The sequence below is a fragment of the Cornus florida genome, unplaced genomic scaffold, assembly GCF_030987335.1.
Source record: "Cornus florida cultivar Cherokee Brave unplaced genomic scaffold, ASM3098733v1 CherokeeBrave_3.0.0_Hap2_Chr03, whole genome shotgun sequence".
Classification (NCBI taxonomy): Eukaryota; Viridiplantae; Streptophyta; class Magnoliopsida; order Cornales; family Cornaceae; genus Cornus; species Cornus florida.
In genome coordinates, this window is record NW_026775573.1 from 40,617,778 (window position 1) to 40,630,422 (window position 12,645).

A 12,645-nucleotide genomic window follows, 5' to 3' on the forward strand; every position below is an offset into this window, starting at 1 on the left:
TACTACACAATAAATTTATTTTGTCTCACTTCCTCTCTCAATCTCTCCTCTTCTTTAATTATCTCTGTACATGAACAAAATATATATATTTTTTATTTTTAAAATTACATGAACAGGGCTTTGTGAAAGACTGAAAGTATATATATTTATTCATGCACATATTTAGCCCATTATAATTATGTCTCTTCTGCATATCTTCGTTTAGAATTTGGATCAACTTTATTTTTTCATTTATTTTTTATTTTGTCTAATCTATGTTTTTCTTATAACAAAGATGAAATTATTAAAATTGGTCATGTTATTTGTTGTTATTTTATTTGCAATTTTATATTTATATATACACCTGTTTGTTATTAAAAAAATGAATGTGCAAGATTCTAGTAATTATATTTTGAATATATATATATATATATATATATATATATATATATTATTTTATAGGCGTATCCTCACCGAATCCGTGTTCTATTTTTTTGAAATTTGCCATGTCGCCGTATCCGTGTCGTGTCTTACCCGTATTTCGTATCAGTATCCGTGCTTTATAGCCTTCAGAGGCTTCTATGTTGATGATTTTTTAGGACATTTCATTTCTTCTCTTGGCTTGCCCAGGCTCTTCATTAGCTTGGACTCCTCGTACAGGAAATAAGGTGGCTCATTTAATTGGTAAAAAAGCTCTTGTAACTGAATGTGGTGATGTGGAGTGGAGCATATGACCCCTGTAATTGTTAGATGCTTTCTCCCAAATTCTGTTTCTTCTCCTTTGGTTTAATCTATGAGTGTTGTTTTGATAAAAAAAAAGGAAAAGAAGATATACGTAGAAAAGATATGAAAGAATATAATATGGTAAGTAGTCCATGTATGGATTATGTGTTTATTAAAATATTCCCAAAAGTCCACAACACATAGTGTATTTGATTATTATTATTATTTTTAATAAATTTTATTTTGGAAGGGTATTTGATTGAGTAGGTGTATTGTCTATCTTCCATTTTAACCCAATTGAATCAGTATGTGCTATTATATTTGCATTGATAATACCATGGGATACAATTAAGAGTTTATTATAAGCATGATCGGCGGTCACGTGGTATAAGTTGTGGTGTAACGAATTCGAACGAATATCAGTGTAAATTGATCAAATTAATGATGTAAATTGATCGAATTAATTAATTCATGAAAGTGTGTAAATCCTTAAAAAATGATTATGAACCAACCCGAAACGTCACATATCAACCGTTATAGCGAATTATGATTACAAGTAATCATAAGTGACAAAGATGCTAGAAAATAATTGAATAACAAACCTTTTTAAACAATATGTTGCCCTTTTTCAATTATGAAGCTTTTTTTTAATCTTTCTCAATTTTTATTTTTATTTATTTTTGCTATAATAGTTGCGAATTGTCTAAATTTATTTCATAGGTTCAACTTTAAATTTAAATGTTATTGGGCTATATTTGGTTATATGAAATTAGAGTCTTGAAATTTAAAAAAACAACTCAAAAAATTGAATTAAAATTTTCTCCAATTCTATTTTTAAAGGTGAAATTCCAAATAACCAAACATGTTTTGAGAGCTTTTTGAACAATTGGTTCTTAGTAAATTATTCATCAAAATTTTAAATTTCCTTTTATTAATAAAATTTTTTATTTTTATTTTTAGGGAAGTTAAACAACTTTCAATTATTTATTGAAGTTAAGAAAAAATAGAAAAATAGGGACGTCAAAAAGCTACCCACGCCAGTCATCTTTATCGAGGTCAACAAATTCACCCTCACGCTTATAACCTAAATATTAAAATCTTTTACCAATAAAGTTAATAATCCTTAAATAATCCTGTGTCCATTATTTATAATGGAAGTATTACATTAATTAATGTGATAAAATGTTTTATTTTCAATGGACTTATACCTTTTATTAAGAACTATGAATATTCATGTTACATATTAAATACACTTAATTGATAGTAATTGAATAATTATTTAATTTGTTCACGTACTAAATTGAGTAATTAAATATCATCTAAGATAATACTATAGTTATAAATTCATATGTAGTGAAATAAATTGATTGAGTTTATGAAGCAACCTAAATTCATCCTAAATTCACTTAAATGAGAAATTACTATTAGACCAAACCAACTGTGGACCGATCTGTTGAATTTACATTAAATTAGCCGACTTGAATTGGTTGGTATGGAGCCGAAAATCAGCCGATTTAGACAATCTTTTTAAATGTTATTTCGGTTTTAAAAATAGATAATTATTTATAGCCGAACATATTAATTTTGTGTTATAACCAGTACTATAAGGACATATCTGTCATGTTGCACACCTAAGGCATGACATAACATCCTAATAACTCCAAATTTGTTTAAGTTTCTATATGTAGTAAAATAAAAAAATCAAACCGAAAAATAATAAATACACTCCACTTATTAAAAAATGCACTTTTTTTTATTTATTTATATTTTTTAAAATTAAGTGAAATAAATACCCTTTAAACTTGATTTTCATTAATTTCTCACATTAAAAATAAAATAAATTATAACAAAAATCATTACTTGATTTGTAACTTTAAAAATAATTCTTAAGAAGAGAGAACTATAAAAGACAATTATTTGAAAACATACATTTTTGTAACTGAGTTTAAAAAAATAATTTTCGAAAAACTGAACAAAACAGCATACCTATATTTTCCAAATAATAACAAACTGTACCCTAAATTCATAATTTTCCAAATAATAACAAACTGTACCCTAAATTCATAATGAAATTGGATCAAAACCGAACTAATTCATTCTTGATCGAAAATTCGTTGTAGTACAATAAATTATTAAATAATTAAGAATTAATTCAATTCAGACTCTCGTAATTAGTAAATAATTCACAAAATAATATTAATATATTACAAAACAAGATTACGTCCTCCAAAACTATATTGCATTTTCAATTTAAACCGTTGTAATATTACATCCTCAAAAAGTGTGTTGGGTCAGCATTTAAATCAATGTTGTAGAAGAAAATTTCCCCCAAATTCTTTAAATTTCATGCCTCCATTTTAGCAACTTGATTTTCTTCGCCAAAAAATCAGCCAATTTTTATCTTACACGTGAGTCACAGATGTAATCTGAACCGAGCCCAATTATCTGTAGTCCCAAGAAAACCAAACACCCTCTTAAAGAATTTACACACAGTACAGTGTTTGTACACATCCCCTCTCTCTCTCTCTCTCTCATCTCTCTATCTCTCTCTCTCTCTCTCTCTCTCTCTCATCTCTCTATCTCTCTCTCACCTATCTCAACTCCCAAACAAAAACCTCACATAGGAACAAGGAAAAACCTTTCACGGACTCGTATAAATTTTACAAATTTCTGAGTAAGATAGAGATACAGAGAGATATAGAGATAGAGATATAGAGAGATATAGAGATAGAGATATAGAGAGATATAGAGATATAGAGATAGAGATAGAGATGGAGAGAGAAGATTCTGTGTGTAGAATGTAAACAACCCACAATTAATAGACTATCTTCCATTTATCCATCACGGACTACTATAAAACAACATGTGTTCAATACTGTCCCTCCTCTATAAATCAAACTAATACTTTACACACACACACCAACCCATTTCATACATTTTTCTCTCCTCTCACAGGCCATCACAAAAAAATGGCCTCAAGCTCTGTTCAAAACAGAGCATGCTCTGTTCTCATACTCTGCTTCCTGTTCTTGAGCTCAATTCAAGTAAATTTGGCGCAGAATAGGCCGGTTTTCGCCTGCGACGTCGATAACAATCCCGGGTTGGCCAATTTCAGCTTCTGCGATGTGTCGAAGCCGGTTGGGGATAGAGTGGGTGACTTGGTGCAGAGGCTGACATTGGCTGAGAAAATTGGGTTCTTGGTAAATAAAGCAGGAAGTGTGAGTCGGCTCGGGATTCCCAGCTACGAGTGGTGGTCGGAGGCGTTGCACGGAGTGTCTTATGTTGGTCCGGGGACGCATTTCTCTTCTGTTGTTCCTGGAGCTACTAGCTTCCCGATGCCGATTACCACCGGGGCTTCCTTCAACGTTTCGCTCTTCGAAACCATTGGAAAGGTAAGGATTTTGTTCGGTTAATGCTGATGTTTTGGTTCGTTTTCGTAGTAGAAATCGCTCTGCTAGCATTCTCGGTTTGAATTTTTGTTCTGAATAGCATTGTCCTTTTGGTAATTGATTTGTGTTCCATCCAACATTTGATCTGTTATACGATGATGTTTCTGTCATTCTGTGAGAAAATTGGGTTTTTTTTTGGGAATTGGGTGTTTGAATTCGAATGCAGGTTTTGAATTGGAGTGAAACAAGAAGATCCTATTCTCTGTGTGTGTTTGAGTGTCTTTATATATATATATATATATATGGGCTTCAATACACTAATGGGCTGCAATTATATTTTCATTCCGTGATCGATTTTGGATTCTTTTGGTAGTCGTTTCTTTGTTGACCAACTCGACTGACAGAGGAAACGAAAATGTGTTTTTATTGTAAATGGTTTGATTTTAGGTAAAACTGGATTTTGGGAAATGGGTCTTTGATTTTGAATGTAGGTTTGAAAGGAGATTGTCTCTCTCTCTCTCTCTCTCTCTATATATATATATATAATGCAGAAGCACACATATTTGGTTAAATTACAGTAATGGGTTGGAATCACATCTTCATTCTGTGATTGATTTTGGATTCTTTTGATAAATGTGAATGAAAGCCAAAAAGAAAATGTGTTTTTATCATAGAGTTCATGGATTCGATTTAGATAGAGAGAATGAGTTTGATGGTAGGGGTCTCTAGTTGATATTTTGTTTAGATTTGAAGTTTTTATTGGATTTGACAATTTCATGCTGTTGTTGTTGTTATGATTTTGACTTGAAGATAGAATTCTGGGTATAGTTATGAACATTTTTAGGGTACTTTTGGTGCAAATATTGTGCATTCCATCATACAATTTGTGTTTTTTGTTGAAAAATTAGACGCGTTTTCTTCCTATATGGTACCACATTAAGACTAATGTCACCATCACTTTTCTTTCTCTGGACCTTCTTTTCAAATTGTTGGTTGTCCCATTTAGCAGACGGCACAACTTGTTTCTGGTCTTTAATTGATATTCTTATTTATTTATCTATTTTTATTTTTATTTTTATTTTTATTTTTTATTTTTTTTTTTAAGATTTGAAGTTTATTGGACTTGCCGATTTCATTTTGTTGTTGTTGTTAACTTGTTATGACTTAGATTGGTATTTTGTTTTAATTGATGGATTGAAGATAGGTATCCGGGCAAAGTTTCACAAACATTTACGAATGTGTATGGTTATAAACACTTTTGAGGGTATTTTTGGTGCAAATATTGTGCATTTCCATCATACAAAAGTTATGTATTGTTTTGAAATCACACTTTTTCTTCCTAAACGATGCCACCTAAAAATACAGATCAAATGTATATAGACTAATGTCATCACCACTTTTATGTCTCTCTCATGACCCTTGTTTTCAAATTGTTGGTTGTGTCATTTAGCAAATGACACAACTTGTGTCTGGTCTAGGTGTTAACCACTATTTCTTCCTTTGATGTCGTCTCACGGACGCTAACATTGATTGGTAAAAAAGAGAAAAAGATCACTTACATATACATACCTTGAGAATATATGATAATGTCTGTGACATGATTAAAAACTACTATGTATGGTTGTCTTTTTCTGAAAAGGAGGTGGAGCCAATGTTAATGGGGTATCGAAATTTCATGAGCTATTTCATCATCTTTTTTGACATGATAGAGATCTTCTTTGTGTGAACATATTTGTGGAGGATCTGATTATGACTTGTGAACCACAGTAGGTAAGCTTTTTATTTGTTTCAGCTTTGAATAGTAGTATTCAAGTACATGAGCATTGTTTGGAAGAGACCATCTAGATGAGGACTTTAATGGGATTCCAGCTTGCAAATTTTGTGTGTGTGTGTGTGTGTGTGTGTGTGAGAGTGAGAGAGAGAGAGAGAGAGAGAGAGAGAGAGAGAGTTTGACTGTCATTGCGTGGGAGAAGAACTTAATGTATTAGCTGGAAACACTTAAATGTGTAAGCCAGACTTTCAATTGAACAAGAAACAAAATATTCAGATAGAATTTAAAATTTAGACTATAACTTACTAGGGACCAATAAAAAATAAAAAAAAAATTTGGTTTTAATTTTTTTGCTTATTTTTCTTTCCCATTTATTCAAGAAATATGATTTTAACCCATGCTTTGTCAATTACATTTACCTATTTCAATAACATTTCTCTGATGCTGTGTGTGTGTTAGAGGGCAACAACCTCATTGTATTAAAGAATGGTGTCCTACATGATTTACCAGACAATCTGATAGAATAGGGCATCAAGTTTAATGTACTAGTTTAAGAATGACCGGTTTTTTGGTTGACGTTTGTCTTTAAAATGGCGATTATAGGTCAAATAAAAAGATAATTTTTATGTATGCAGGTGGTTTCAACTGAAGCTAGGGCAATGTACAATGTTGGTTTAGCCGGTTTGACCTTTTGGTCCCCGAACATCAACATAGTGAGAGACCCCAGATGGGGCAGAACCCAAGAAACTCCAGGGGAAGACCCATTGCTGACGAGCAAATATGGCTCCGCTTATGTTAGAGGTTTACAACAAAGAGATGATGGTAACAAAGACTGTCTTAAGGTCGCGGCTTGCTGTAAGCATTACACAGCATATGATATCGATAATTGGAAGGGGGTTGATCGGTACCATTTCAATGCTGTGGTACTTCACACATAAACCATATTTTCAATTTTTGTCTTGTATTATTTTTCAAAATTTTTTGAATGTCAATACATAAATTGTTTTTCTTTGTTTTGGTTGAGTTAGGTAACAAAGCAAGATATGGATGACACATTTCAGCCCCCATTCAAGAGCTGTGTTCTTGATGGGAATGTGGCCAGTGTCATGTGTTCCTACAACCAAGTTAATGGCATACCAACCTGTGCTGACCCGAAACTCCTGGCAGGAGTCATTCGAGGCGAATGGAAATTGAATGGGTAAATCATTTAAGCTCAATAATTATTAATGTTACTATCTTCATTTTTATCCAAGTTATTAAATTTGATCGTTATATGTACACGAATATTTGATGCTGCAGATACATAGTTTCGGATTGTGATTCTTTGGATGTGTATTTCAAATCCCAACACTACACCAAAACACCCGAGGAGGCTGCAGCCTTGGCTATATTGGCAGGTGACCTCATTTCCACCCTAAGATTGTGACAATCTGAATATTTAATTCTGTAATTTGCTGTCAAATATCGGATTAGTTGTACCAACTAAACAGATTTGTTGTTCCTTGACTTATGTGAGAGTTGATCGTCTGACTTACCTGCATTTGGTAACACCTAGATCAATATCTCATGTCCAACAAATAAATTAATGAACTTCATCCAAATCCGTTAATTTTTTCTCTAAAGAAAATCAGTACAAAAATAAATTTCTTATACATTTTCTCTTTCTGATTTCTAAACCAAAGTTTACTAACTGTTTGAATCCAACAGGGTTGGATCTCAACTGTGGATCCTTCCTAGGCCAATACACTGCAGGTGCAGTTAAAGGCGGATTGGTGAAGGAGTCGGACATTGATAGGGCTATCTCCAACAATTTTGCAACATTGATGCGACTTGGGTTTTTTGATGGTAACCCAAGCAAGCACCTATATGGGAATCTAGGTCCGAAGGATGTGTGCACCCCGGCCAACCAGGAGTTAGCTCGTGAAGCAGCAAGGCAAGGGACTGTGCTGCTCAAGAACACTCCGGGATCACTTCCTCTATCTCCCACTGCTATCAAGTCCTTAGCAGTAATTGGACCTAATGCCAATGTCACAAAAACCATGATTGGCAACTATGAAGGTACTTTTAACATTGCTGCAAAAACTTAGCTATGTTACTAAAAATTGGTTGTAATGAGCTCAGATCATTTGTAAATGGTTTTGGATACTTGCAGGCACTCCATGCAAATATACAACGCCCTTGCAAGGCCTCACAGCCTCGGTTGCAACTACCTATGCGCCTGGCTGTGCCAATGTAGGTTGCAGCGTAGCACAAGTGGATGATGCTAAGAAGCTAGCAGCCTCAGCTGATGCTACTGTTTTAGTAATGGGCACCGATCAATCTATAGAAGCAGAGAGCCGCGACAGGATTGATCTTACTCTTCCAGGACAGCAACAACTTTTGATCACAGCAGTTGCAAATGTATCTAAAGGACCTGTGATTCTTGTAATTATGTCAGGAGGTGGCATGGATATACAATTCGCGAAAGATAATCCCAAAATAACAAGCATTCTTTGGGTTGGTTTCCCTGGCGAAGCCGGTGGAGCTGCCATGGCTGATGTGATCTTCGGGTATTTCAATCCAGGTAAGTCTTCAGTAGTCTCTTTCATTGTCAAAAAATTATAGGAATTTTTTGAAGTTCCAAAGTGCTTTTGAACTCACTTTCCAGAACTAAATTATATCAAACATATGATTGTCAATAATTCTTATAAAAAAAATATGAAGTGGTTCTAGTAGATTTACAATGATATATAACACAATCATTGTTGAATGTGAAACTCATTATTGTCTCTCTTTGCAGGTGGAAGACTACCAATGTCATGGTATCCACAATCCTATGCAGACAAGATCCCCATGACAAACATGAACATGAGACCGGACCCTGCCACGGGATACCCTGGTAGAACCTATCGTTTCTACACCGGGCCAACTGTTTATACATTTGGGGATGGACTAAGTTACTCTATTTTCAACCACCACCTAGTTCAAGCACCTAAGCTAGTCTCAGTTCCCCTGGAAGAAGGTCACGTTTGTCGCTCATCAACGTGCAAGTCCATTGATGTTGTTGAACAAACTTGTCAAAACCTGGCCTTTAACATCCACATGAGAGTCAAGAACATGGGGAAAACAAGCGGAAGCCACACGGTTTTCTTGTTCTCTACTCCCCCTGCTGTGCACAATTCACCTCAGAAGCACTTGTTGAGTTTCGAGAAGGTCTTTGTGAATGCAGCGTCAGAAGCTTCAGTGAGGTTTACGGTGGATGTTTGCAAGGACTTGAGCGTTGTGGATGAGCTGGGGAACCGGAAAGTCGCCTTGGGACAACATACACTTCATATAGGAGACTTGAAACACTCATTGAATGTGAGGATTTGAAATAGGGTTTTCAAGTTCTCATAGCCATTCTTTTCTCTTTTAGTTTTTTTGGAAGAAAGAAGAGAAAAAAGGTGTCACAAATTAGGAAATTGAACAGCAAATAATTTGAGGGAGTTGTAACAATTTTCTCTAGTCAATAATTTTCTCTAGTCAATTGTTCAAAATCAATTTCTTGAAATGGAAAGGAAGTTTTTTCCCTTGAAAAATCTTTTTCCTAATATTCTCAACTTGTTCTATGTTACTTCTTATGTTATTTTCAACTTTTTGTTGAGCATCATTGCACATAGGTAACATTTTATAAGGTTGGTGTTACTTTGTGAAGAAGATAATCTAATGCTAGTTCATGTCTGCTTTGGTATATCACTAACTTTTTTATTTTCCCATTTATGAATTCCACTAGTTGACAAAATTGGTAACAAATTTAAAGGATTTTCTCAACAGAGAAACCATTTACTTCCCCTAACTTTAAATCAATTCTTTTATATTCCAGTGAGACCAAAAAAATATGCAATACACTTCAGTGAAAGCATATCTGCAACATTACATTCTCACAAGAAAATTAATGTCTTACACTACAACAATATTTTTTTGGAATTCTATTGAGCCACAAAAAACAAATTTTATTATTACACTTTTTCGTTCACAGTTCGGTCTAATTGTTGAACATGAGACTCAGTCGGTCTGTTAATCGAAGAGAATTTTATATGGACAAAGTCGGTCCAAAGAGAATCAGCCGATATTTGGAAGTATCAAATGTGGATTGAAAGAAATCATAGAAATTTCGCAAGAAATTCTTCTAGTTCTGAGAACTCTGTTCTTACTAGAGTATAAGACTCCATTACACAGGAGGCAGAATTTTCTTTTGGAATAACGGTCCTTTGTATGTCATAAGTGGGCCAATAAGTCTGGGCTTGCTTTTGATGATGATATGTTGTAGTGGGGGCTCTAATATAAGCCTTTGTTTTGTTCTTTGGGCCACTCTTAGGCCCAGCCTATTTATGAACTTAGGAGTCGACTTTATATGTGAGTACTAATGATATCATCATTATAATAAGGTATTAATGAAACCCCCACTCACATAAATTAGATAAAATTATTTGACTTTCGGACTTTAAATTATTATCATACATATAAATTTGATTGGACAAAAACTTTGAGATGGTCAAAAACTCTAATTTTCATGAGTTTAAAAATTCAAAGTAAAAGACTGAATTTAGATTCCGATTGCTTAATTATAAATCAATTTGATAGACATTAAAATGTCAAATGTCAAACAACTTTACATATGTTTTCGAAAATTAAATAAAAAATCTTCTATATAAAAGAAGGAAAGTAGCTCTTGAGAAATTTAAAATGACGAAGAGATGGAGTATATTATTTTAGAATACGATAACTGTGTTACTTCACGGATAAGATGGAGGAATTGGATTACTACCCCAAATATATTGTGCCCCCTTCACATAAAATTCAGGCTCTATCCCTGTTCATAGATGCTTCAGGGGTGCCTAATACCTACCTTTGGTATAATCGAACCTCTGATTTCATGAATCTCGATAAACGTAAACTTACATGGTGCACAATAAAAGAGCCTTTTTAAAAATAATTTTTGAAAAAACTTCAAAATTCAGGTTTTGTAAATAATTTATTCAATGGTGACCTAACACACTTATATCTAATATTAGGTGGCAACTTTATAAAAATGTATATAACGCATTACCAAAATCATTTTTGTCAGCATTAGCCATTAAGTTGTTTTATTTCAAACATCAACAAAATAATCTTTAGAATACTGTGGGTCAAAAACAGGTGCCAACAAGTATATTCAACCATATTCTTGTGCGCATGTAGGACTTTTTTTTTTTTTTTTTGGGGCAAATTACACTAACCTTTCTAGAGGTTTGCATAAATTACACATGGATAGAGCGTTTAGCCTTTCTTACTCTGACCTCCTCTTAAAGTGTGAAATGCCTTTAATAACTGTATCTACTTTAATAATAGTTTAATAAAAAATTTGTCAAACCAAAAAGAATCTAATACCCCTTTTTTCTGCCTTCTTGTAAACACTACAGTACCTTATATATATATACACATATATATATACAGTAGTGGTCAATTGGTCCCCGGTGAGTAGGGACCAATATACTCACTTTTACTCATAGTCTTAGGATCTAATCCAACGATTACTGGAGAAAATAATTATTTTAGGAAATTAATATTATTTTAATTAGCCATTAATTATGAAATAATTATATTGGATACATTCTTAAAGAAACAAAAAATATTTGACCATGAATTGCTATCATCCCACCGCCACTGTCACCTTTCCCTCGCCACCACCTCCCCTACCACACCACTTCCACCACCACCTACACCACACCACCTCCACCCAGACAGATTTGATGGCTGCTTTTGACTAAGAATTACCAAATCTACAAATTAATTGGTGTTCTTATAATTTTTGGTGTTTGTGGTAGTGGTGGGTGGCAGTATGGTGGTGATGGAGGTGGCAGTGTTGTGGTGTGGTTTGGGGGAGGTGGTTGTGGCAGTGGGGGAGGAGGTGGGTGGTGGTGACAGACTGACAGTAGTGGAAAGGGGCATAGTTAAAGTTTAATCAGATTAAAAAAAGTATTATTATTATTATTTTAAAAAAGTATCAAATATAGTTATTTCATAATTAATGGCTAATTAAAAGAAAGACAACTACTTAAAATAACTATTGTTTCAATTAGCTGTAGGATTAGATCCTAAAACTATGAGTAAAAGTGAGTATATTGCTCCTTACTCACCAGGAAGCAACTGAGCACTACTATATATATATAAAGAAACCTAATCAAACCTCTAAAAAAAACCTAATCAAATGTCATTAACCAAAAAAAAAAAAAAAAAAATTATTTTTGTAAAATTTAATAATATGAAAATTGATATTTTGCAGTTCAATGGAATTTTCATACTATTTTTGTCATTTTAGGTTAAAATATAAGATTATTGAGGTATTTTTGTGAGATATATTTTGTAATTGGCTCATTTCGTTGTCAAAACAAGTCCAATCGAGTTGTAATTCAAAATTTTGAAGATTAAAGATCGGATGTGATTTTGAAGAAGTTCAAGTGTTCATAATATACTACCCTCCGAGTTGATGAGAACGATGCTCTAAGAAGTTGTGAAAGGTAGTGAGAACATTTAGGAAGGGTTTTGAAAGGATCGGAATAAGTTTTTACATTTTGTCTATCTTGAACTGATTTAAGATTTATTGAACAGATTCAACATCATCAAAATTGCTAAACTTTCAAGACTGGCCATCTTGAATCGGTTTAAGAGAGCTGATCCAGTTCAAGAATTCGTGGGATTCTCTACTGGACATCTTGAATCTCAAAAAGTCTTGGATGCATTAGGTTTTTAAGTTTCCTTCTTCTGATGTTTCCTTTTTGATCC

The 12,645-nt window shown here is 33.4% G+C and overlaps 1 protein-coding gene across 1 annotated transcript; it reads left to right on the forward strand.

Annotated features, from left to right (window-relative positions):
* The first annotated feature begins 3,243 nt into the window (after positions 1-3,243).
* On the forward strand, positions 3,244-9,433 carry LOC132300344 (beta-xylosidase/alpha-L-arabinofuranosidase 2-like). Its single transcript, XM_059797373.1, has 7 exons — positions 3,244-4,094; positions 6,498-6,785; positions 6,891-7,060; positions 7,162-7,259; positions 7,570-7,920; positions 8,015-8,425; positions 8,642-9,433. The coding sequence occupies exons 1-7, from the start codon at positions 3,672-3,674 to the stop codon at positions 9,211-9,213; spliced, it is 2,313 nt and encodes a 770-aa protein (XP_059653356.1). The 5' UTR covers positions 3,244-3,671; the 3' UTR covers positions 9,214-9,433.
* The last annotated feature ends 3,212 nt before the right edge of the window (positions 9,434-12,645 follow it).

What these genes read in the sequence shown, in the direction of transcription:
- LOC132300344 (XM_059797373.1), top strand. Translation starts at nt 3,672, where the DNA reads ATGGCCTCAAGCTCTGTTCAAAACAGAGCATGCTCTGTTCTCATACTC. An exon ending in AGCCTTGGCTATATTGGCAG is followed by an intron (nt 7,260 to 7,569) that starts GTGACCTCATTT and finishes TGAATCCAACAG; the next exon opens with GGTTGGATCTCAACTGTGGA. An exon ending in CATGATTGGCAACTATGAAG is followed by an intron (nt 7,921 to 8,014) that starts GTACTTTTAACA and finishes GGATACTTGCAG; the next exon opens with GCACTCCATGCAAATATACA.